Below are 26,949 nucleotides of genomic sequence, written 5' to 3' on the forward strand. Positions count from 1 at the left end.
TATGAATACTTTTCATTTTAATGCAATTTTTTATTCTCCTAGAGTAAAATATTCCCATATATTAGTAAAATATTCCCATTAACCATCCTTAATTTTAATTTTAATTAACCATCCTTAATTTGCTCATCAATTTTTTTAAAAAAAATCCTCAAGAGACATTTTTTTATAGTAAATTCACTGAAATAGCTGGTCAATTAGATGTTTTAACTGCACATGCTTATACTTAATTTTACATCCCAGGAACAATCCTAAATTCGCAAAATACTGAGAAACTTCATTTAGCCCTATGGGGTATGGTTGTAGTGTATGTCTTTCACATTCTAAGGAAGAACCAGAGAAGAAATTGAAATTTTCCTGCAGCATTATCTGTGTCTCTGACATGCTACATTAGTTTTCTTTTTTTGTTTTTCTCAGATAGAGAAAAGTCTTTTTTAGAGAAAACACAAAGGAGAAGAAAGAACCAAAAGGCAAAGCTGACCTAACCCCCAGGACTCATACACAGCAGTGGGCAGGGAGCGTGCTTCTGTAGCATTGAGGAACACACAGTCCATACAGCACCTGACCCCACTTTATTAGATTTCTAGGGCTTCCATAACTAAGTGGGATGGACTGGGCAGCTTAAATGGCAAAGTTTATTTCCTCCCAGTTCTAGAGGCTAGAAATCTGAGATCAAAGAGACAGCATGGTTTCCCCACCTACTCCTAGACCTCTCTTTTTGGTTTGTCAATGGATGTCCTCTCTGTGTCCACACTTGGTCTTTCTTCTGTGCTATCTGCTCATCTCCTCTTCCTATAAGGATACCAGGCACAGGAATTCAGGACCCACCCTAATGACCTCATTTTAAGTTACTTAATCATTTAAAGACCCTATCTCCAAGTACAGTCACCTGCTGAGATACTGGGAGATTGGACTTAAGCATATGAATATAGAGGAACACAGTTCAGTTCAACCCACACGTGTGCTATTTTCACTGGACAGCCCAAGGGAATAGTGCCACTTATCTGGGTAGGAACCAGCATGTGAAATGTTGTGATTCATATTCTAGGGAGTTAAATGTTAGCTTAATTCCACCTCCCACCATCAAATGTGGACACATGGAAATACTATACTAAAGTGCTACTTTTTATTTGGGATAGTGTCTTGCAATTTCTCATTTTTCATTTTCAACAGAAAAAAATGTTTGCAGGACTTATTTCCCTTCCATGCCAAAGAAAGATGGAGTCAGATGGTGTCCATTTAGTCTAGCTTTCTCTCTTGGAGAGGAGTATCATGGATTAATCTGAGGAAAAGAGCAGTTACTTTTTTGATGTCAATCTCATATGTGTGGAATTAATTGCCCAAGTTTCTCAATTAACTTTGATTTACTCATTTACATACATAATAGTTATTAACTTTTTTCAAGTTATAGTTCTTTTAAAGAAATATGATGGAATCTATGATCCATTAGAAGTCCATGAACCATAGAAATGATACTTTCATTCAGCGACTTTTATATTTGTTCATTGTAGTAGTCAGCTTCCCATCGTTGTAACAGATAATTAAAATAACCGATTTATATATTAAAAAAACGTTCATTGGGACTTACAGTTTTAAAAGGCTTCAATATATAATCAGTTGGCCCCATTGCTTTGGGCAAGGTATCAGATCATGCTGGTAATATATGGCAGAGCAAAATCACTCACCTCATGGCAAGGAAGACAGAGAGAGAGAAAGAGGAAGAGACCAGGTCCTACAATCCCCTGTAAAGCCATGTACCCAATGACCACGAGATCTCCCAGTAGGCCCAGCTGAAAATTTCCACCACTTCACAATAGTACCCCACTGGGGCCCAAGTCTCTAATACATGGGCCTTTGGGGGACATTCCAGATAGAAACTACTGACCATATATTTTTGACTGGCTTATTTTGTGATGTATCATGAAAGCAAAAAAGGCATTTTCAGCTTCAACTACCTCTTGAAATAATAAGTGGTATAAATATAGTATAGATCATAGATTTCTCTTAAGAAGAAGGACTTTGAGGATCTTAGAGTCTGCCATCTTTATTTTACTGATTGAAAAACTGATAGGAGACCATTTATCCACAGCCACTTATTACAGATTTAATGATAACTATGGATCTAATATTCAGATAGTTTTGGTAATCAATTGATTATTCTTACCATCTTATAGTATCTAGGAAAAAAAGTACTTTATAAATAATTTCAAGTAAACTGTCTCTTTCAAGTTTTAAAGTGTACCGAACTCCTCCTAATATTCTGAATTTTATGAGAAAACAAAATCCATGTTCATCTGTTGTAGATGACAAGAAAAAAAAATTCAGAGTTGGTTTTGGTTGCTATGTGATTTGGCAGCCACTTAACTTTGGCATCTCAGTTTCTCACATGAAAAATTGAGATAAAAATATCTGCTCAGCTTATCCCATAAAAGGTGATGGTGAAGGGCAAATGTACTAATATATGTAAAAAGGACTTTATCAGCCATAAAGATAAAATTGATTCCATTTATGAATTCAGTCTTACTCAGTCTTCATCTTCCCAGGTTAAAAAGTCTTAATTTGGCAATCTTCCTTCCAGATTTAATGGAAATCAAAAGCGTTTAAATCATGATTTAAAGCAATAGTCTGGAACACTTCGTTTAAATATTTTTTTTCTTTACAGAGAGTATTAGCCCCATTTGTTGTAGTGTCAAATCATTCCCTCCATCCCTTGCTCTTCCAGTATGGATATAATTTTAAAGATACTTAACTTTCCAGTTAAAATAAATCAGAAGTTACTTATAAAAAGCCATCAAGAGGAACCAAATACTTAAATATTGGGCTGTATGACTCATTCATACATTTTATTGGCTCCCTATTGTCTCTTAATTTGGATATCTTATTTGACCTCAAAACCATCTATCCTGTGGCCCCATATAACCAGTATAACCTAATCAAACAGTTAATCCCAATGCAAGTTCCTTCCCCACCCTAACCATCTTGCATCTGGTGATCCCACCCCAGCCTCTTCCCCTTGCTCAGACTTTTCCTAATGTACTCTACTTTTTTCTAATTGAGATAGTACAGCTGTGTCCTATTGTCTCTGCCTGATTTTAGACTTACTTTCTGTATCCCAGGTCATGAGACTGATGACTAGTCAACCGAAGTGATGTTGTATTTGATTCTTCACTTCCATTTGCAAAGGCTGGCCTCCTATTTTCTCTACTTATTTCTTGTCTTACCTTCCTCAATAGTGTGTGAGCCCATCATGGGTAGGAATCAGGACTTCAATGTTTTTATCTTGGTCCCTGCAGTACATAGAACATGCTGGGATCCGAGTAAGCCTTCTTAACCATTGATGGTGGAAGAATGAATGAATGATTGGCATTTTCAGTTGTCTTCCTGATGATGTTCCTTTCTCATCATGTCATGGAGGCCACATTAAAATACATATCATTTTGATTATTTTTCCCTTAAGGGATTGCTTTGTCTTCAGCCACATTCATGTACTAGTCTGAGATCATTCTATAGTCTTTTGTTACTTTCTGCGAGTCTATTGTCTGTGATCAGAGAATAAAAACTTTCTGATTTTACAAAGGAAGAAAGCAGGCATTGTGTATTTCATGTGATAATTAGGAAACTCTTAAAAATGTTAAGTAGAAACACAATTTATAGCATGGCTCAGTTTAGAGATTAATTTGAAAGTGATATTTTTTAATTGTGAGAAGTTGGAATGAGTATTTTAATTTAGAAATTCTGCTACAGGGCTATATTTTTTTAAACATTTAAGTACTTATTATTTCAAAGGTCAATTCTGAATGTTATATATATATAAATAATTAGGATTCAATAAATTCATTGGATATGACAATGGAATTATAAACCTCTAGGCTTTTGAGAGACTACTTTAAAAATTCATTTCTCCAATCTCTAATCATGCTTTCTTTTATAATTTATTTTATGATTTGTATCATGGTTTACATATAGAAACTTACTTGAATATGTACAATTTGAGAATGAAAAAAATATCAACTGAAATTACCAGTAAAATACCAACAAAGGCAGGCATAGTGGCACATGCCTATAGTTATAGCTGCTCAAGAGGCTGAGGCTGGAGGATCATGAATTTAAGGCCAGCCTGAGAAACTTAGTAAGACTCTGTTTCAAAAAAAAAAAAAATTAAATTAAAAAAATAAAAATAAAAAGGGGTAGAGTTGTAGCTCAGTAGTTGAGCATTGGCTAGCATGCACAAGGCCCCAAGGTTCCATTCCCCGTACCACATAAATAAAAAACAAAACAAGCAAAAAAAGAAAAATCAAGATTTAAATTTAATTTGGAAATATGATTACTTAAAATTACAAATATTTATGTTTTTAATATATCAAAAGTTAGTAAATCTTAAGTATTCATATGATTCTGCAAACATTTATTTTCAGGTTTGAAGTATCTTACACTTGTACATTGACAACATATCCTAAGAAAATCAAAAATAAAAACCTGAAAATTGATCCCAAATCTGAAATAATAAATATAGCAAAAAAAAAAAAAAAAAAAAACTTCTTTCTGAGCTGTGTATTATTCCATTGGAATGATTGTTACTTATTAGCTTTGGTGATTCTTTTCCCATCCCAACATCTAATACTTTGACCCACATTTGGTGAATGTCTTAGCCATTCTTTGATAAGTTTGGAAATAAAGACAACTCTCTGGTTTTAAAGATAATGTTTTTCTTCTAATCAACTTATAAGTGAAAGTGAAATGGTTTCTTATCTGCGTACTGTGAAATAATTTCTTAGCTTTGATTAGTTAATGCAATCTATTAATTATAATTGGATTGTTTCACAAACACAGATTCCACACCTATCTGTTTAAGATCATTGACTATTAAAATTGCAATAGTTATTTATAAAGATGGCACTGAAAGAACCAAAGTAAATGAAGACAGCAAGTTCAGAGTTCTCAGTATGTTGTTGATTTTCTAGTCAGTTTTCTTAAATTTGTTTTTAGATATATCAGTGGCCCTTTCTTGCTATATTGTCACATGCATATTATCTGTAGCTTAGTGTTCTATTTTGATTCTTGTATTTATCATTACCAGATGTTAATCCAAAGCATTTTTAAAAATGAAATCTTTTTAGCTTTATAATTATTGTTTTCATTTTGCTTTAATCTGTTCTTAGTTCATATGTTGTGTGAAAAGTTAAATCAAACACAGTTAAGATATGTCATGAACTTAGGTTACCGGTTTAATATTAATTGTTCATAGTGAAAAGTGGACTCTTTAGTAGTTTACTCTCAAGAAAATAGATATCCAGGAATAATTAACATACCGTTTTAAATGCATCTAACATATTGAGATTTTTATAATTTCAGGGGTCGGACTGGAAAAATTAGAGTGCAGAGTCTGAAGATTGGATTGATGTCTCTCTCCAAGGGTCTCTTAGAAGAAAAATACAGATGTATGTAAGACCTTTCATATGCCAACAGTGCTGTTAATAATAATGATTATAACAGTTTATGAGACTTAATTTACACTACTTGCTAGTAATAATAGCTCCATTTTTTAAACCCTTACCATTACATATGCCTGTTTGGACAACAGGTGACAGTGCAAAGAGATTTGGATTTGCATGCAGTGAAAGGCTGATGGTAGAACCCCAAGGTGGAGGAGTCTTGATGGAATGAGGGCCAGTCACAAATTTATATCTAATTTAATCCTTAATTTCCCTATGAATGTAGACATTGTGATTTCCATTTTCAAGGTAAGACAATTAATGGTGACACGTTGAGATCTAGTCAGAGGCTGCAGAGCTAGTACATTGTGGGGCAAGAATTAGATATGAGATTATTTTTACTTCAAAGCCCAAGCCTTTTCTATTTGTATGTAATTCCCAGAGTTTGGGGGAGAAAAAGAATATTAAGATAATCTAAAACATCCAAGAACACAAAAAAATGATCCTAAATAATTATATTTTATAGTTGTGGCAAAATAAAAGGTGGTAAATATTTTAGATTTCATTATGTTTGTTTATAGTCACCAAATAAATCAGCAGTGTCTCTTTAGCTGTCAGTTAGTGAAAGACATCGTGGCATTGCAAAGGGCATATGCTCAGGAATAGGGACACCTCCCTTTAGATCTCTACTGATTGGTGGCTGAATGTCGTTGAGCAGGTTACTTGATTCCTGGAGTACTGCCAACTAAGAGATGACATTACTCCCATTTTACAGTCCAGGAAGCTGAAAGAGGATTTTCTTCAACTGAAAAATGGAGCTAATAATTCCTTCTTGAAAAGAAATTAGAGATAATATGCTAAAAAATTCCTCAAAATAGCATTTGTTGAATCAATTGTAGCAATTGCTGCAAAATGTCTTAATTTAATTTTGTCAATAAAAAGTGAGTAACTTGATCCTGCCACGTGTATTCTCAGATGATTATATATAGATGAATGTATGCATTTGGAGGGGAAAGTGAGAGCTATTTCATGAATGGAGATATACCAAAATATAAAAGGAGAGGTTAGGGGGTGTAGCTCAGTGGTAGAGCATGTGTTTAGCATGCACAAGGCCCTGGATTCAAACTCCAGTGCCAAATAAACAAACAAACAAACAATCCACAACAAAAACCCAAGAGGATGTTTGATCACAGGTCCTGACAACTTAGCTTACAAGAATGTGAATGGAAAGAGATGTGGATTTGTATGAAAAGAAAAGCTGATGTTAGGATCAGGTTGAGGGGGCATGATGGAGAGAAAGCCTAGAAAGCTATGCAGAAATGTGCTTTACATAAAGCTTTGGTTTTGTGGCACTTTATCCAGAACTGAGTCGTTACCATCATAATCATAAAAAATATAATTTTATTTTAAATATTTATTTTTTAGATGTAGGTGGACACACAATATCTCTATTTCATTTTCTTTTTAATGTGGTGCTGAGGATTGAACCCAGTACCTCACCCATGCTAGGTGAGCACTCTACCACTGAGCCACATATACTTTTTTTAATATTTATTTCTTTTAGTTGTACACAATGCCTTTATTTTTATTTATTTATTTTTATGTGGTGCTGAGAATCGAACCCAGAGCCTTACACGCACCAGGTGAGTGCTCTACCGCTGAGCCACACCCCCAGTCCCCCCACATATAATTTTGAAAGCCAAAAATGTTATCATTTCTGTAATGATTGGGAGAGGAATATGTTAATGAAGGCATTGATGTTCCAAAATTAGAAAGATTTTTTTTTTAAATCATCTGTGACTTGGGGTTTTAATGTGCTCCTGAAAGAATTAGGGTTCTCTAAAAGTAAGAGTTACAATGCTGAACTTCAAAATGAATGCAAATTCAACCTCAAAGCTTACATTTTCTATAATTCAGCATTAAATGTTCAGATTTTGGCAAGGGATGCAGAAAGCCCTGCAATGAAAATTTCTGCTATTTTATATAATTCATGATGTATGCCATTTTAGGACTTAATTAAATAAGAAATCTCGTGGGTTGCCATCTTTAATCTAAATCTTTACTGGGATATTCAGACTCTGGGAATGTTCTGAGGTTTTGTTTTGCCTTTCTATGTTGAGATTTTTAGCAACTCTGATTCCAGTTTTGATTTCCCCAGTGAAATCCGAACATCTTCTTCTTATTATTTCCTTTAAAAGAATTAATATTCAAGGCAATTTGCTCTTTAAACTCAGTGACAGAGGCGCCACTCGGGGTCAATTATTATCTGTCTGAACATCGATTTTGCAGTGGCCAAAGTCTGTGTGTTCACCCCATGACACCTCCCTGTCTCTCAATACCTTCCTGAGTATATCCCTGGAGTAGGTTCTAGCTGTCCCCCTTCCTCCTTGCTTGTAACTGAGTTTCTTCTCAAGCTCATCAAAGGCACATGCATAGAGCATCCTTTTGAATGGCCATTTACATTTTTTCTGTGCTGATTTATTGGAATTTGGGGCTTTAAATTGTGACTTTCTTCTTTGGACCCATCCCTACATCCTGACCGTAATGTTAAAAATGTGAACTTTTACAAGAATTTAGAACAACATCATGGCGTTTAAGGACACTTTTCTCTTTACGTTTTGTGAGGAGTCTCTCCTTCACAGTAGCATTGCAGCATAGCTCTCTGCCTGAAAAGATGAGAGTTGGGCATGGTTGATCTTGCTAGAAAAGTGCACTCTAAAGATTATGACACATATGCACCACCTCTGGATTTACTTACTGATAAGCCTCTTCCCAGGAATGGGTTTACAAGAAGCATCATAAGAAGACTCCTCAGGAAATATTTTCTGTATCTGATAGTCTTATTTTTAAATAATGAAAAGAAACAAGTGGCACTCTAAGCAAATCTAAGTAAATAAATGGTAATAAAAATTAAATTTACCTTAATTGAATTTGCTTTTCCTATGTATGCTTGTAATTAAAGCCATATTTCTGTGTCAATACCACTGAGCTTGCGTCAGTTGTTGTTTGAAAAATTCACTGTTGTCAGTGTTAGATTTACCATCATTTCTCTTTAAGACTGATATGTTGATCTGATAGTTAGCAGATATTGTTTAAAAATGATTTTTTTGAAATCCAATAAATATTTACTCAGATTTCTTCTCTTTATAAAAAATTTCACAAGAAGAGCATTTAGAGTTTGTGTGCTTTTGAATTTTTAGACCTTGAAAATTCCTTCCAAAAAGTATTAATTTCTATAATAAAGCAGGCTGTTGTTATTTGATATTTCTCTGTATCCCCAAAGTAACTTATCTTAGTAAGTTACTTTATTATGTTGTTAACTTTATTCTGGGGAATATTGTAATAATTTTCATTTTTAAAACATTGCATTTCGTGAACAAAAGATAATCTAGTGCTAGAAAGAAGAGTTTTAATTTATTGATTTAAGAAAGTTAGAAAACAAATCAGTGCTTTTGTTTTGTAAATACAAAACCTGAAAGAGTACAAGAATACACAATGTTTTTAGTCTTTTAAATTTGAAAAAGAAATATTTATTTACATGAAATAAAATGAACATAATTTTTTTTTTTAATTTTTTATTGTTGGCTGTTCAAAACATTACATAGTTCTTGATATATCATATTTCACAATTTGATTCAAGTGGGTTATGAGCTCCCATTTTTACCCCATATACAGATTGCAGAATCACATCAGTTACACATCCATTGATTTACATATTGCCATACTAGTATCTGTTGTATTCTGCTGCCTTTCCTATCCTCTACTATCCCCCCTCCCCCCCCTCCCCTCCCCTCCCCTCTCCTCCCCTCCCCTCCCCTCCCCTCTTCTCTCTCTGCTCCCTCTACTGACATTCGTTTGTCCCCCTTATATTATTTTTCCCCTTCCCCTCACTTCAGAACATAATTTTTATAGCTAGTAAGAAAGAGACGGGCCTAAAAAGAGAAAGCACATCTATTTATACCTTTTCTCAAGAGAAACCATTAGTGAAACCATAAAATTAACCCATGTGTATTTATTGTAATATTTAAAAAGGAAATTTGTATTAATTGATCTATTTGTGTGCAGTTGTCTCCTGGATTCTAATGATCTTAATATTCTACATGTCTTTAATGAGGAACTAGTCTGCAGATACCCACGATATTAAGATCATCAGAATTCAGAGACAATTAATCTGATTTATGTCCTCCTGGATATTTTGTTTTTAATCTACACAGTTCTGTCCAGATTACCCAGGATATACTTTAAGCAAAAAAAAAAAAAAAAGGCAGATGGACATTAACCCTGTGTCTTTCCCCCTTATAGATCTCTTCAAGGAGGTGGCAGGGCCAACAGAGACCTGCGACCAGCGGCAGCTGGGCCTGTTACTTCACGATGCCATCCAGATCCCTCGGCAGCTGGGGGAGGTCGCCGCTTTTGGAGGCAGTAACATTGAGCCCAGTGTCCGAAGCTGCTTCCAGCAGGTAAAGCTGAGGCCCCCCGGTATGCATGAGGTGTCAGGGGAGGACTTCAAGGACACTCCAAGAAGTAGAATGGGGTTTGGACTGGAGCTGAGAGATAGAAGATTTGGGGTATTGTCCCAATGAATTAATATTTTATTTCTAAAGGCACATTTAACTCAAAGAATAGGGATGTTTGCAAAGACACCCCCTCCTTTTTTTTCTTTATGAAGTATTAATCAGATTGCTGCATTTGGCCCTGCCTTTGCCCTGGCCTCACCTCCTGTCACTCATCCCCTGTGCTTTCCAGCCAGGATGATTTAGTTCCTTGATTCCTGCCTTTAGGCAGTGTTTGGAGTGCTCTTCCTTTCCCTCCACCTGCAAGCCCTGTTGTCCTCACTTGTCCTATTACATTTTTAGGTGTGACCTTAACTCTCAAGTCCTCTGAAAATCCTCCTCTGACCTCTTCCGATGAGACTAGCTTTTTCTACTTTTCACCTTAACCTCCTCTACCTCTTTCTTCTCATGCTCCTCACAGTTAAAATTTCATGCTGAACTATGGAATCAGTTGTTTCATGTTTGCTTCTTCCGTATGCACCTAAGCTCCAAGAGGATAAGAACAGCGCCTGTCTGTTTATTGTTATGTCCTAAGTCTCAGGCTGTTTTAATAAAATGCCACAAGCTGGGGTGGGGTGGCTTATAAACAACAGAAATTTATTTCTTAGTTCTGGAGGCTGGGAAGTCCAAGACCATGGTGCCAGCCTGGTATCTGGTGAGGGCAGCTTCTGGTTTATATACAGCGCTTCCTTCTTGTGTCCTTATCTGTGTAAGTTGCAAGGGAGCTCCATTGGGCCTTTTTTATAAGATTATTAATTCCATCATGAGGGCTCCACCCTCATGACCTAATCACCTTCCAAGTGTCAATATATGAGTTTTAGAAGGACGTAACATTCAGATTGAAGTGCATTCATTCCTACAATACCTCACACATCAGAATTACTTTAATAACTATTAGCTAAATACATGAATAAAAATACCTTGAAGCTCTTTGTAAACAAGATTTTTTTAAAAATTAAGTTAATGATATTATAAATATCTTTCCTTTGAGAATATATCATAAAAGGAGAACAATGTGCAAAGTTTTATACAGATCTAAGTTACTAATTTTCACCCAGGAAAACACTTTAGTTTCTTTTTAATGCTTACTGTGTATAAAGATAAAGACATTTTAGAAATGTTACTGATGTTATACATATGCATGAAGTACAAGCCTACAAATATTTTGCCAAAACGTAGCCAATGATTTATCACTTCTGAGAAAAAAGAAATGCTCACACTGTGTCTTTGAGGAGAATCAATGTCATGGGTTATTACATTTTATAATGGCCCTTTTTCTTATTTTAGACATAAAAAATTCCAAATGATTTTTCTAGATATTATTTATAGTCATGTATGTTGATTCATAGGCTGACCTCAACAATAGCAGAATGATGTTGATGAAATTTAACTTTGCACATTACAAAAATTCCTCAGGATTTGAAGAGGGGCTGAGAAGTTTTATCTTTTTTATCATGTCAAAGTTGGAAATCCTGCAAAGATGTTCTTAGCAATATGTGATGATGTGGCAAGACTGAAGCAGGATCAGGAATAATGGCTCTCAGTTACCATTTCTAGTGGCCTTCAAGTTTGTGAGGTTATCGTAGGTCTTTACTACACACACTTTTGCCGTCTTAGATATTTGTGTGAAAAAATTGCCTAGACCTGTGAAACCTTGATTTTTGCTTTTGTTTTAAAAAATCCAAGTACTAAGGAATGGGATTTTTTTCTTCCTATATGACAATTTCTGTTTTTTCTGTTTGTAAATTCTAGAATTTTCTTGCCTTAAAGAACCTTAAATCTTTTTTAATTTTACTGACCTAGAAAGAGTTACATAACTTTTCTCTTAATTGTGCACAGATTTTCAGAGGATTATAAAGCAGTAACACTTACAACAGCTTAAATGAAGAAATGTTCTTCACTTTTTTTCCCCTTTTCTTTGCAGTACTGAGAATTAAACCCAGGGCCTTGCACATGCTAAACAAGTGCTCTACCACTGAGCCACACTCCCAGTTCCTCACTTTTAATGCATTTGCTTCTTTATCAGAATAACAACAAACCAGAGATAAGTGTGAAAGAGTTTATAGATTGGATGCGGTTGGAACCACAGTCCATGGTCTGGCTGCCAGTTTTACATCGAGTAGCAGCAGCTGAGACTGCAAAACATCAGGCCAAATGCAACATCTGTAAAGAGTGTCCAATTGTAGGATTCAGGTAAGAAGTACTGCCGGTGCTGGCATTAGACTGCTTTCTGTTCTGTGTATGTAATCTCCCTGACATGTTCATCATCCTTCTACATCATTCCTGTTTGGGGCTTTGTCTCCCTAAGTACATGGGGAATGCTCAGTGTGTTCCACCCATCTAAAAATACCATCCTTCTAGTAACCACTACATGAACTTACTTTATAATTATCATGATTATTTTTACTACTTTGATCCAGAGTCTCTATTTACCTAGGTCACAGAAATGTTCATGTAGGATATAATGGCATGACTGGTTATAAACACAGAGTCCCGATGGAATGTGGTGGATGTTCCAAGGTCTTTGGAATGAAATTTAGTAACCAGGAAGCAACACTCAAATACTACTTGAGAAATAATCAGATTACTGATTATTTGAGGAAAATACGTTAGGATCTTGAAAACGGTGAGATGATAGGTGATAAATGTTGCTGCCTCCTTTACTCTTGTGTATTTTCACAACTTCCCACTTTGAGAATATGGTACCTCTGCAAATTTTAGTTTCAGAAGAAAAGAGAAATAGAATTGATAGCATTTTTTAGGAACAACCCCAAGCCAACATTTCTTCAAACTAACGGTGACTTAGTTATTACACAGATTGCACAGGGAGAAAATAAATGTTAAGAACAATTCCAATAGTAAAATGGGGCCAATATAGAATAGGTCTGTTTTGCTCTTAGAAGTAAAAGGATATCTCTCTTTTCTCTAAAATTAAAGGAAGAATGAACAGCCAGCTATAGAAATAAAGATAGAGGAATATGTGCTTTAGAGAATAAACTTAACTTGTCCAGGTTGCCTCTGTATCAAGCTCCTGTGCTCTTTCTCTCTCTGTGTTTGTGTGTGTGTGTGTGTGTGTGTGTGTATATACATACACACATATATTTTCCCCTCCCCCTACGTGTATGTATATATATATATATATATATATATATATACACACACATATTCACATTCTGAACTTTTGCAAATGCTGCTAGAATTTTTCACTAATTACTTCCAAAATTGAATTTTAACATCTTAGAGCTCTAGGGTGTTTGCTAAGCTGAGAATTTCCATTAGAATTGTATATAGTTACTTTCCATTAGAATCGTATACTACTACTTAATGGTGGAATATTATATTATTTAATTATAATAGCATATACAGATTGGAGATTTAATTCCTTTCATGAACACAAGTGCAGAGATAGGCAATCCAGGACTGATATCATTGCTTCATGATCATCTGAATTCCTAGTTCTGTCTTTGTGCTCTGTCATCCCTAGTGTGTGGCTTCCATTTCCATGGTTATCTCACAGGAACAAAAAGGCTTTTCCGGATGTCAGGCCATTTTCAACAAGGAGAAAGAAGGAGCTTTCCTCTTCCCAGTGAAGTCAGTTCCTTGGAATTACATCTAGAAACCTCACCCACCAACTTCAATACGTGTTGTGCTGGTTACATCTACCAGCAAGAAAGACTGAATTGGTATTTTAGAAGGGTGCATTGTTAAAATATGCTAATAATACAAGGGTTACCTTTGATGAGAGAATGGCTATCAGCAATAAACATAGTGCCACTTCAAAGAGACAACATCAATCATGTTTGTCCATCCATGCTTATAGGTCAAGAAATAGTAGTGCTACTATTTCAAATCCAGTAGATTCTTGACAAAGTAAGCTGACTGTAGTGTAGACAGATTGATTTTCTTCAAATCAGCTTATGAGTGATTTTGTAGGTCATTATAGAAACTACTCAGCACTTAATAGTTTATAACATTAACCTCACATAACCTTTGCATTTTGCTTCCATTTTCACTCTATTAATCCGATCATCTAAATTTTTTTCTATAGATACAGATATAATTTATTCTCTTAGTTCCAACAAGCCATGCTCTCAAGGTGGAAGATTTGGGAGATGTTTTCCACTCAAACCCATAGAAATTTAATGTCTAGAGTTTCACTACTCAAAATAAGATTCTGCAAATGGAAGTCAGCATGGAGTGTTGTTATTATATGAGAGTTTTAAAAACAAAAGAATATGTGGTGATTAAGGTTTTATTTAATTGCCTATTTGCTACAGGGTATTTTTTGCTTTTTAATTTTTTTCCTAATGAATCTTTAAAACCAAATTTAGAAATGCTCATTGTGAGAAATAATACCTTTGTGAAACATTTTAAGATTCTTTTTGTTACCCCCATAGTACTGGGGATTGAATCCAGGGCTCCACATGCCTGGAAAGCACTGTATCATTTAGCCACATTTCCATCCAAAGATTCATTTCTTATTGATGGTATAAAATTTTAAAATTTGATGTGTCAATTAAAATGATCATAGCTCGCTTTTCTTCATCATTTTTTTAATTCATATTCAAACATCACAGGAAATCTGACATGGATATTTATTTTCTCATTGTGTCTAAACATACCGAAACATGTTTTAGATAGAGACTTAAATAAATTTTTAGAGTCTTAAACTCCCAAAATTTATTTTTCTGCCCACTAGAAAGGTGGTTTTCTCTTTGTCCTAATTTGAAGCTGAGTTACTAAACAAATTCTGTGTATGTGGCGAGTCTAACTTTATTTCCTTGGTGATCTGGATTAATGAAATTCCTTACCACAGATGATTGATGTAGACTAATAGGAATGCAATGCAATGAATTTTCCGTTTTTCTCTCCAGGTATAGAAGCCTAAAGCATTTTAACTATGATGTCTGCCAGAGCTGCTTTTTTTCTGGTCGAACAGCAAAAGGTCACAAATTGCATTACCCAATGGTGGAATATTGTATACCGGTGAGTACTGAGCCAAGATTTTTACTTTTTTAATGCATTGCTTTTAAATCACCAATGTCCATGATTTTATTTGGTTTACTTAGACTTAACCTTTTTGTGGGGAAAAGTCTCTTCTAGGATTACTTAACCCTATTTTTTGCTTTGTTTTAAGTAAACCTCTCTAGTATCTTGGATTAATTAATGAAAAAATTTTTACCTTTCTCAGAAAATTTAACTTGGTAACTTTTTTGGAGGAGGGGGTTCTGATTTTAAATTTTACTTTATTGGAAACAAACTCTTTTAAGATCTCACACTGACTGGTCTTCATTGAAAATGATATATGATGAAAATCATGATTCTTTTAGACATATTGAAAATACATTTTATTATATTTCCTTTAGCAAAAATGTGGAAAAATGGATAAATTAAAAATATCCTTTATAGATTAGCTCCTGAGTAAATTACTCTTTAATATTTTTCTAGGCTCTGAATTTGTTAAATTTTTATTTTTATATTTATGCATTTTTTTATCGTTATTAAAAATACTTGACATTGTGTATACTAGCTGGCCCCTTATGTTATATAGCATAATCTTTCCCATCAAAAAATATTTAATTGAATTAATTACTATGATTTACCTAACCAATCCCTTAAATTTAGACATTTAGTTTATTTCCAGTTTCCTGGTGTTATAAACAATACTTATAAATACCTTTGTGAAGATAGTGCTTTCCATTTATTATATAAATTTAATTTATATTGAATAAAACACTAGAAATAGATGATTTGATTCAGTGAACATAAGTATATTTATGGTCAAAATACTTGATGACAGTTATTTTCTAAAAGAGATCTGTCCGACCTTACATTATTATCAAACTTTGTTAATATGTTAATTTAATCTAGTTCTGCTAGAACTGTATACTGGTTATTATTCTTTTGATCCAAAGCTATCTTTTTCTGAAATTATCTCATTTTCTGGCAATAGCTATTCTTTGACTTCCTTCCAAAGTGTGCCAAAATTTATTCATAGAGTTGTACATTTTCTTTGGTTTAGGGAATTAAGTTACTGTTTGGATCATAAACCAACAGAAAGGCAACAATACATATAAAATATATGCATATAATTCTCCCATTTTTAGTGTCTTTTCTCAAGTAAATAGGGATACTCTATGTGTAGAGAGGAAATATCTAGAAAATATTGCTGAATTTTGCTGGGTGAAATACCCATGATGCCTAACTTTAACCAGAAAAAAATATTCCTCCCAAGAAAATAAATGATTTATTATATTATTAGTTTATTTATTCAGTCAACAAATTAAAATTGATAATAGTGTCAGGCACTATTATCAAAGTTAAAGTTGGTCACTAGTTACTATTATAAGGACAGATTATAATAATATATGAATTTTACATGTGTGAGTGTGTGTGTGTGTATGTGTTTGTACTCAGGTGACTGAGTGTGTTAACAGGTGAATAAAGAGTTCAGTAGGAACCAGAAAAGTCAGTAAAGCAAAATTTGGCAAAGGATGGATGGGTGTAAATTTACTGAGACTGAATGTATCTACTAGCTAGAGATTGTCAGAGTTAGACTTCTGTCCTTCAATAGAGACTGAGAGACAGAGGTCCTATCCTTCTTGATGATTACATTTCAAAGAAATGGCTTTCAGGTCCTTGAGAAAGATATTTGAGCTGTAAGAGATACATTCACATCTCAAAGGGACAGAGGAAGGGTTTAAAATAGTAAGCCCTTTTTCGTAAATGTTCTTGCAATGGTGAGGGCCCAATCATAGCTCTTGGCTAGATCACACAGTAAATTCTTCTGGCACTTTAAGTCAGGTTGAAGGTGCAGGGGTCATCCTAAGGATGAAGGCTTGAGCTGTCAGAAATTATGTTTCTATTTCAAGTCTTTTAAAGGAGTGTCAGGTTGGAGGGCTTGGATGAAAAAATTTGCTGCATATTTAGTTTTTATAAGCCAAGGCTTCATTTGAGAAGACCACACTTTGGTCAAGGAAAAAGATCTTTGTCACTAGTCTCAACTCATTTTTCAGTTTACTACCAAGAAAGGTAAGATTGCTGATTCTCCTGGTACTTTCTGTTTAGGAGGAAGGGATGTGTGACAGTGAGCAAGGAAACTAAGAAATAAGATGATGGTAGATTTATATTAAGTGCCTTAGAAATGGATAAAAAGAATGAGTAGAGGTGGCACTTTATATAAAGAAATTGGGTAAGGTTGTCCAAGAAGTTGCCATTTGAGTTGAGACTGAAGGTTGAGAGAATCATCTACTTTGTAAAGAGTGAGTGGATGTGTTTCCAAAAGAAGAAACAGTACCCACAGTGCTCTGGAGATGGGCAAAAGGTTGGCATGGTAGGGATGCAGAAAGAAAATGAAAATGGCATTTCAAGGTGGCGGCGACAGAGCATGAAGCCCAGCTCAGGGTTCTCCTGAGTATGGGACCTTTTGCCACTGCACAGGCTACGTGTCTATAAAGTCTACATTGGGAGAATTTCACAAAGAGTGAATTTTGCCTTTCACAAAAGGGAGAGTGCTAGGACATAGGATTAAAGAGAAAGGCAGGTAGGTATCAAATTATATAGCACACTTGGGATTTGGATTAGGAATAAACCTAATATTAGCATTTACATAATAAGAGCTGGAAATTAAGGAGGCTTTATAAAGAGTTAATATCCAATTTAAATATATGTGATTATAGTAAAGATACATATGTTACTATTTTTCTAATTCTTTTTATTTATTTATTTTTAGTTGTAGATGGACACAGTATCTTTATTTATTTTTATGTGGTGCTGAGGATTGATCGCAGTGCCTCACACATACAAGGCAAGTGCTCCACCACTGAGCTACAGCCCCAGCCTTGTTTTTCTTATTCTTAAATACATTTTTTTCCTAATGATTTTGTAATATACTCAAACAATTTGAAATAAATACATCTTCAACAATCATTGGCCATTGGAGTATGGTTGAGAATCACAAATATACAAATGAATTCACTCATATCAAATTTTGAATAAAATCTGTAATTTACCCTTAACTCTTCTTGTTAAATAGTTCTTGCCAAGTCACTGTTATCATGTTGTAGGCAGCTTAAACTATAACATACAGGATAATTTCCTTTTCTAAGACGTGCTTTGAAAGGTCCTTTGCTCCTTTCTGAGCTGGTTTGGTGATCCCTTCAGCCTTGCTGCAGATCATCTCTATGTCAGGTTATTTTGCATCTCATCATTTTACTTTTTTTTTTTTTTTTTTTTTTTTTTTTTTTGAGGTATAGGGGATGGAACCCAAGGTCCCACTTTTGATAGTCAAGTTCTATACCATTGAGCAAAACGTGGCTCCTGACCCTACAACTCTTTATAAAATAACTAGAAACAAGTTCTATACCATTGAGCAAAACGTGGCTCCTGACCCTACAACTCTTTATAAAATAACTAGAAATATACATAAGTGGAGTCTTTGAAAGGCATACTCTTGCATTTAATGATAACAAATGACTTAATATAACTGCTTCCCAAAGTTTATTTTTACACCCACATTCTTTGAACTTTTTGCTCTCCTCTTTTAAGTAAGCTATATTTATGGTTCATCTATCCTTTACCCAATGTTTTACCAACCTGAACTCATTTAATGTCTGCCTTAGGAAATGAACTCAAATGTGAATTTATTTGTTCGGGACAGTGATAATAAGCTGTGCTTGAGTGTTAAATGAATCTGACCTTTCCATGAGGATCTAGATGTGTGCATTTCTCATAGCTCATCTCCATTTTTGGTTAAGGTACTGCTCCACTCCCATCACCGACTTGATCTCCATCTTCTGCAAGGTCTTTTTTGAGCCCCCTCTCAGTGCTTCTATTGTTAAAAACCTTCTGCAGTTTGTAAACCTTATTTTAAACCCTTCCAACTTCCAAAATATTTCTCCAGCATTTCAGCTTATTATTTGTGACAATGTTTGTATTTAAATGTAGGAAGATTAATGGTGTATGAATTAGCTATCATGATTCATGAAGGTATTTTATAATATTGATAATAAAACATTTGTAAGAGGAAATGGAGTGGATTTTTTCTTTCCTTAGGAAATTACTTTTTTAACTCTTATTTTTCCCCACCATCCTGTAATCCAAATTTGTACATTAATAATTTTCATTAGGGTCAATAAAAGATTGTCTTCAGGACATAACATGACATAGGTTTTATTTAATGTCTGTCACCATTCTCTCTTCTTTCATCCAAATCCTACATTTTTCACAAAAGCAAAACTCTTAACTTTGTAGATGAAATCTTCCCAACATCCTCTGGCTTTGGACCTTTGGCAAGGACAATATCTCAAAATGGGAATGCAGAACAAAATCACTCATATCATGATCTTAGAAAGCAGAGAGAAAGAAGAAAAAAACAGTCCCATAATACCCTTTGAGGACACACCCTAGGGACCTCCTACCTGGTCCCACTTTCTAAAGGTGTCACCACCTCCCAATAATGCCTCCCTGAGCACCAAGCCTTTAACATATGGACGTTTCATGAACATTCAACATCCAGACTATCTTAGTCAATTATATGTTACTATAACAGAATACCATAGATAGGGTAATTTATAATGAAAAAAATCCTTAAATTTGGTTAATGGTTCTAGAGGCTGGGAAGTTCAAGGTTGAAGGGCAAGGACCTTCATGTTGCAGCATTCCTTTGTGAAAAGTAGAAGGGCTAGTTTGGGAAGGCAATCTAACTTATCTTTTCATCATGACCCCATGAAATACTCCCATGATGACTAACTCTCATTACCTAATCTACTCTTAGAGTTCTAACCTCTCAACACTATTGCATTGGAGATTAAGTTTACAACACAGGAACTTCCAGGAGATACATTCAAACCATAGTCTAGATGTATTTCTGGGGACTAGAGCTATAGAGAAAATATAATGGAGAGAAAAAGCCTCTGTGGAGAAATTAAATGAGACTATACAATAATTTTTAGAATAATTAAATTTATGGATCAAGATAGTGGTTAAAGTTTTCCTTGTAACTTGTGCACTTTATGAATAAATTCAAGGACTATCATTTATCTTAAAACAGTTATATTTTTCATTAACAATGTCCAGATCCTAAGTTTCTTTTTTATTGGAATAAGAGTTAATGAATTTAATTTTTTAGTGAAAATTACCCTAATTTGGTCTTCTTTAAAAATCATCTTTGTGATGAATAACCAAAACTCATTTCAAATTAGACACATTTTAATATGTTGTTAGGGCACATAAAAGTCTTAGCATATTTCTTAACAAATTTCAAGTATACAATGCATCTTTAATCATAACCACTATGCTATACATAAGCTATCCAGAACTTAGTCGTGTTGTAACCAAAAGTCTTAAGTATTTTTCCATTTCTAAACCTCTTTCCCCAGACCTTCGTAATCAACATTTTACTGTCTCCTATAAGGTTGACTTTTTTTTTTAAGATTTCACATATAAGTGAGATCATGCAATATTAGTCTTTCTATATCTGGATTATTGCACTTAGTATAATGTCCTTCAGTTTCATTTATATTATTGCAAATGGAAGGATTTCTTTCTTTTTTAAGGCTCAATAATAATATTTCTGTGGTGGGCATGTGTGTGTGATGTTTTCTCTGTTCATCTGGTATAGCATCCTTGGGTTGATTCCATATCTTGGCTGATAATACTGCAATGAACGGGAGAGTACACATCTCTCTGAAATAGGGGTTTCATTTTCTTTGGGTGTGGAGTGAGAAGTGGGATTGCTAGATCATTTTTAATTCTATGTTTAATTTTTAAAAGAACTTCCAGACAATTTTGTCATAATGGCTGGACCAGTGATAAAACGTCTTTCAATTAGACAGAAAGAATGATGGATTTCACATATGATTTTTAGGAGTTCCTGTAGGTGCTGAGAGTGAGAGAGAAATGGATAGCATTAAATTCTGAGGAGAATGAGAAACGTTTAGAATTGCTAGGAGGGTCAATCACAAGTCACCAAGAGATGAGTAAAGATTGTTACATTGCCACAGAGTGCAGCTGAGGTTAACTGGCAAGGATTTGTAGTTTGTGACTCCATCATTGCTTAGCAGCTTTAGAATTAAAAGCTGGTAGATTTAGGTGAAAGCCAAAAGAGTAAAAAATTCAGAAGTATTAATGGAATTGTGGGTGATGTGGGCTATCCTCACGCTGCAGACATCTTAAAGGGAATCCAGAGGCTAGAAATCAAAACTGGGGGGGGGGGGCTTTATTCACATTAAAGAAGGGGGAGGAAGGCTCAGAACTTTCTAGTCAATGAAAGATTTTTTCCAAGTTAGAGATTTTAGACTTGAAGATGTTTTCAATTATGATATGACCTGAGAGGTAGCTATACCCCACAATGTGACTGAAGTGGAACATAGGAAATTTTAGAGATGATACAGGTCATCACGCCATCTCTAGATATAACAAGTAATGACTGTGTGTGTGGCTCTGCATCAAAAAAGGGAGTGCAAGGGCACATTGGCTTTAGTAGTTGAGGTCAAGGGAGAAATGTGGAGGGGAGAAAAAAGTAATCTTTTCTTCCCATCTAAGGATCATGACTGAGGCCCCTAAAACAAGACAGAGAAACAAGGTAAAAGCTTATAGATTTATTTAAAATAAGTTTTACCTGCACAAAAACGTTGATAAGGAAATAGAGACCCAAAGAAAGGGAAGCCTGTGTATTTTTATACTAGTTTTGATGAAGAGGAACAGTCATGGGGAATTATGGTTACACAGAGGGATATGACCTAATGGTAATAAACCAGGGGGAGCTTAACAAAGCCTCTATGTTCAGTTTCTCTCTGTATCCTTGTGTCTTCAAAGGGTCTTAGACAGTTTTTTCCTGCTATAGCAGAATACTGCAGATTCAATAATTTATGAATTCTGGTGCTCCTTTGTCTCATGGTCCTAGAGGCTGGGAAATCCAAGATGGAGGACCTGCACTTGGTGAGAGCCTTTGTGCTGCACCATCCCATGGTGGATGGGATTTCATGGCAAGATACCATGCAAGAGAGGGAGAGGGAGAAAGCACTGAAGGGGACTATAATCATCCATTTTCTTCAGGAACCTATATCCATAATAATTTACCCTCTTCTGCCATAACAGCATTAATTCATTCATGAGAGCAAAGCCCTCTTGACCAACTCACCTTGGAAAGTCCCACCTCTCAACACTGTTGCACTGGAGATTAATTTCTAACACATGAATTTGCGGGGGACACATTCAACCCATAGTAAGAGATGAGGATGTTCCTTTCCTCCACGTATAGAGAAAAAAACCCCTCAAATAAAGTTCTCTGCTTCAGGGGACAATATCAGAAATGAACTTCCTGTTGTTTTCTCAAATGTACTGAACCTTATTGAGGTATTAAACTTTTTAAAAAAAACTATGTGAGGTAGAGATTGTGAAGCCAATAATGGAGATTGTAGGAAAGGTGGGTATTATCATGGGGGAGCATCAGGATTAATTAATGGAAACAAAAGTTGAAAAGCAATTATGAACAAGATGTAGGGGAATATTTAAAAAACTGAGTCCGAAATAAAGGAGAGAGAAAGGTAGACAGATAGAGGCTGTGTGCATCTGGTGAAGAACTTGGGTCCAATTCATGTAAGGAAAATGAGAGATGGGGAGGATTGAGAGAGTACTCTATCCATTGGTCAAGTGGATATGAGGATGCAAAGAGTTAGCTAGGATGGAAAGATGGTTTGAGGGACATATTGACTCGGGATGATGAATTAGGATATTTTCAAAATGTTGTTACTTGAAAGGTCAGCAACACTAGTAACTTCCAGCTTTCAGGTTGCCAGGCTGGATTCACTGTAAATTTCACACATGTTTGCTGGCCTTTGAATAGGACTGGTTTCTACTGGTAGTTTTATTGATATTTTGGTGGAAAAAAAATACCCCCATGGAAAGCAATTTATGAAAGTAATGCCACTTAAAGCAGATTGGCAGTTTTAAGCAAATGCATGTTATTTTTTCTGTTGATTCATACATGATGAAATAAAGCAAAAACACATTGTTCTCCATAGTTTACAAAAGAAGAATCACAATATTCTATTGAAAAAAATAGAAAAAGATTTTAATTTTTAGATGAAATGCTAAATTATACCTTTCCTTTATAAAGTAGGTGCCATTGGCAAAATAAATAAATAAATAAATAAATAAAGCAAAGAGAACAGAGAGGAAAAAAATGCTAGAAACAGTTGTTTTGTCTCCTCTTCCCTCTTGCCAGCATTAGTGTATTCTAAGGCTACGAAAATCATCCTTAAGAAGTGCTGATTCATTCTTTGTTGAGTTTGTATAGTTTGTTTTTGGCAGTCTTGCTTCTTCAGATGTGGTTTGGGATATTGGCCAATAGGCTAAAAATGCAGCATCATTGCTATTTCTCTGACCTCAGCCTCCTAAAGTGATTTTTTAGCTCTCGTCCACCCTACGCTGTTTCCCAGTAAGTCTGGTGCATTTAGATTGTGTCATTAGTTTTTAAAGGGAAATTTGGACATTTTACTTTGGGTGAATTATTGCCTACTTGTTCTTGACCCGTGGTGATATTGTTAATTTTTTGGTTTCATATTTTTCCCTGAAGACTTAAAAAGCTCTGAGCCTCTCTTACTGATTTCATCTAGCCATAGAATTCAAATGTGTCTGAATTTCAGCCTGTTGAAATCAGTGGAACTTAAACACTGAGAAGTTATTTTTCACTTAAAAAAAACAAAAAAACATTGAGAATGTCTTTAAAATAAGTCCTATGATAATGAAACTTACTGCTTTAAAGTATACATGTACCACTGGGGACGATTGACTTCTTATTTAAGAAGTAAATCTTGCTAATGAGGGTGCTGTTAACAATGATTTTAGCACTTATGCATGAATCAAAGGGTAATGTTTCATTATTCTACTCAGGTACCAAACGACTGTGTTTTGTTTTGTTTTTTTATATAACCTTGATTTTTATCTTGAACTCCCTTATTTTTCTCTGTATATAACTCACTCATATTTGTAGAAAATAGTTAGAAATCTAATATAGGAGTATTTGTTGAAATAGATGATACTGTCATCCCAAGTTATGAACTGACCTCCCTCAAAAAAACAAAACAAAACAATTGAGAGATTTAAATCCAACTATGGGTTTTGTTTATTTATTTATTTATGGGTTTGTTGTTATTTTATTTAAACTGTTTATTAATTATAAATTGTGTATTTTGGCTTGAGATTATTTGGCATCATTGTAAAGAGCCCCTTTATATGTGCAGCTCTGTGGATCTTTGGAGTTAACAGTGGCTAAAGTTGTAAAGGAATTTATTCAAGGACCTATTTGATTATGAATACTGTGGGGGGTTAGAATTCATTTCTGAATTCTAGAGTCTTTTGCACCTTAGCCTTGTTGCTGTTTGTGATTCACATTAAAGAGAAGGAAAAGCCTTTTAGCCATTTATCAATGTTTTTGAAGTTTAATAATGCATAGGCGTCTGCATTTAAGCTAACAATACACAGTTTGAAATATGAACACGGACACACTGAGCAATCCATGTGCCCTAATTTATAGGTTTACAACTCAGCAAAAGAGAATAACTGAAAATCATGCTCCACATAATGGGTCTTTAGTTTTTGTCAGTCAAGGAATAATTAGAAGAAAATTCAGAATATTCCTTTTTTGTTATTGTCGTTGCTGGTAAAATAGAATCTGAAGAGTGAAAACCCATCTGATTCCATCTTCTGCAGGATTTTCTTTAAAGTTTTCATAGACACATGCATGGGTTTATCTCAGAGTAGATTTTATAATTCAATAATACTTTTTCATATTTTATTCATTCATATGTATTTGTTTCTGGGGAGCAAGTCAAGATCTGGTTACTTCTTATCCTTCAAATAAGTTTCCATTATCTTACTGCTACCTAACTACAGAGTGGAGTAAAGGATAATTTGAGTTTCATATACCCATTTGTCTCTCTGGGTTCAGTTCTAAAATGTTTTTCAGAATCATTCACTATCATTAGCTTTCCAGAAATGACAATTTGAAGGGCAGCTCTCATTTTCTTATGTGAGTTCTTGTGTGCTTGTTAAAAACCCATCCAGGGGGACTTGAGGTAATGGTGGTTGTGTGACTTCAACTTTTTCCTTTGCCATTTTCATCCCATTTATTGAAATAGTTACAGAGAAAGAGACAGGGCCACTAGACAGCAAGATCTCCAATCCACAGACAATGTTTATAACACAAATAGGTGATAAGATATTCTGAAAATTAAAATTGGGTGTCACTAAGTGACCACAAGCAGATACTCCGCAGAAAACACCAAGGTCTGATTCTAGAGCAGAGCTCCACCTGGGAGAGCCTTGCCTAGAGCCCAAGGTATGAAGGTGTGTAATTCTGATTTGAGAGGTGCTCTGGCCCTCTGAGTTCTCAGACCTAATGTACTAAGGCTTTTCTGTAGAAAAAGGACTTTTCCCATGTAAGGGATTAACTGTTGGGAATAGAACCAGCATTAAGCAGCTCAGAGCAAAGAACTGAAAGGAAGAAGTCTGGCCCTAAGGGTGTGCTGGGTAAGGAGTGAGAGTTAGGAAGCAAGACCAAGAAGGCTAATGGTTAAGTGCTGCTACAGACAAGATGTCTATGTTCCCTCTCCCCCCAGGTCATATGTTGAAACCTAATCCTCAAAGTGGTGTCCCAGCCAAAGATCAGACAATTAGAGCTTCAATAATGATAAAATTTCTATAGATTGAAGCCCATCAGAGATGTTAAAATCTGAGTTCACAGTGGTATTTAACAAACAAATAAAAAATAAAGAGATTGGTTATCTTTGAAGGATGATAGGAAACCAGTTCAATAATGAAAATTGGTCAATAAAAGAAATACAGTTAAACATTTATCCTGCCTTTCTAAATGAACTGTATCATTGAGTAGCTAAATAGTAGATGTAGGAATGTTTTTCCATAAAAGCATTTCAACTAATAAATGAAAAATGAATGATAGCATCACCATTTTGTAACCCCCAGTGAATGGCTATAGTTCTATTCCTCATGAGAACCTGCCAGAATAACAAAAGAGAGATGACCTCAGGTAATCTGGCCAAATACCACCAGTCTTACCAGAAGATCAAACCTGACTCTGATGCATTCTCTGGATCTAGCTGGTAATTTTCAAGATAGCTAGAGGACAGAGGGACATGATGAATTGCAACAAAAATGCACATTTTTCCAAAATTGAGAGTCTGGAAAACTGTATATGTCAACTTGCCTGGGTTTTCCAACAGGCAAATTTAAAAAAAATGGCAGGTGTAGAGGAGGAGACTATGGATTGAAAACAATAATTATTCAGTACTGGACTTTTTAATATGTACAAGAATAAACCATAATATTTAGGGATAGAAGGTGGAGTGATAAAACTACTTTCAAAATATAAATAAGTTATTTATAACATAAAAATGAGCATAATGTTTATTATAGAGAGGGAAAGGGAGTTGCGAATGGAAAAGGCTTCTAGAATATTCAACAGAACTCCATTAGCTGAATCAGATTGTATTGTCACATGATAATTCATGAAGCCATAACTTGTTGTGTTTGTCTCTATTTTACAATAATAAAGATTAAAATATATATCAGTCTAGTCTCCAAAATTTTATGAGTGGTTATCTTTGGGTGACTGAAAGCCAGTTTACAGTTTCCTTCCTTCCTTCCTTCTTTCCTTCCTTCCTTCCTTCCTTCCTTCCTTCCTTCCTTCCTTCCTTCTTTCTTTTTACTCCCTTATTTATATTTTCTTTCTAATGGTAGTTGCATTAAACATTTGATACAATTTAAATCTATAAAATGTCATTTCAATGTAAATTTCTAAAAGATCAACCAATGGCATCTTAGCACTGCTTTGTTTAAAATGAAGAGAGATTTCAGAATGTAATAACAGATATTTTTGTCAAGGACTATGGCTTCTTTCTCCTACAAAACTTCAAATGGTTCCATTTTTCTAGTAGTGACCTAGT

The 26,949-nt window shown here is 34.8% G+C and overlaps 1 protein-coding gene across 10 annotated transcripts in view; it reads left to right on the forward strand.

Annotated features, from left to right (window-relative positions):
• The window catches only part of Utrn (utrophin), a 513,444-nt gene that overhangs the window by 451,413 nt on the left and 35,082 nt on the right, over positions 1-26,949 (forward strand). For all 10 annotated transcript variants that reach the window (XM_046450838.2, XM_046450847.2, XM_046450858.2 and 7 more), the window contains 4 exons: positions 5,350-5,435; positions 9,732-9,889; positions 12,009-12,175; positions 14,857-14,968. In XM_046450838.2, coding sequence (XP_046306794.1) covers positions 5,350-5,435; positions 9,732-9,889; positions 12,009-12,175; positions 14,857-14,968 — 523 coding nt within the window. The remainder of the gene's footprint in view (positions 1-5,349; positions 5,436-9,731; positions 9,890-12,008; positions 12,176-14,856; positions 14,969-26,949) is intronic.

This window comes from Marmota monax, unplaced genomic scaffold (genome assembly GCF_021218885.2).
Source record: "Marmota monax isolate L192 unplaced genomic scaffold, Marmota_monax_Labrador192_F-V1.1 WCK01_AAM20220418_F8-fsc00030, whole genome shotgun sequence".
Classification (NCBI taxonomy): domain Eukaryota; kingdom Metazoa; phylum Chordata; class Mammalia; order Rodentia; family Sciuridae; genus Marmota; species Marmota monax.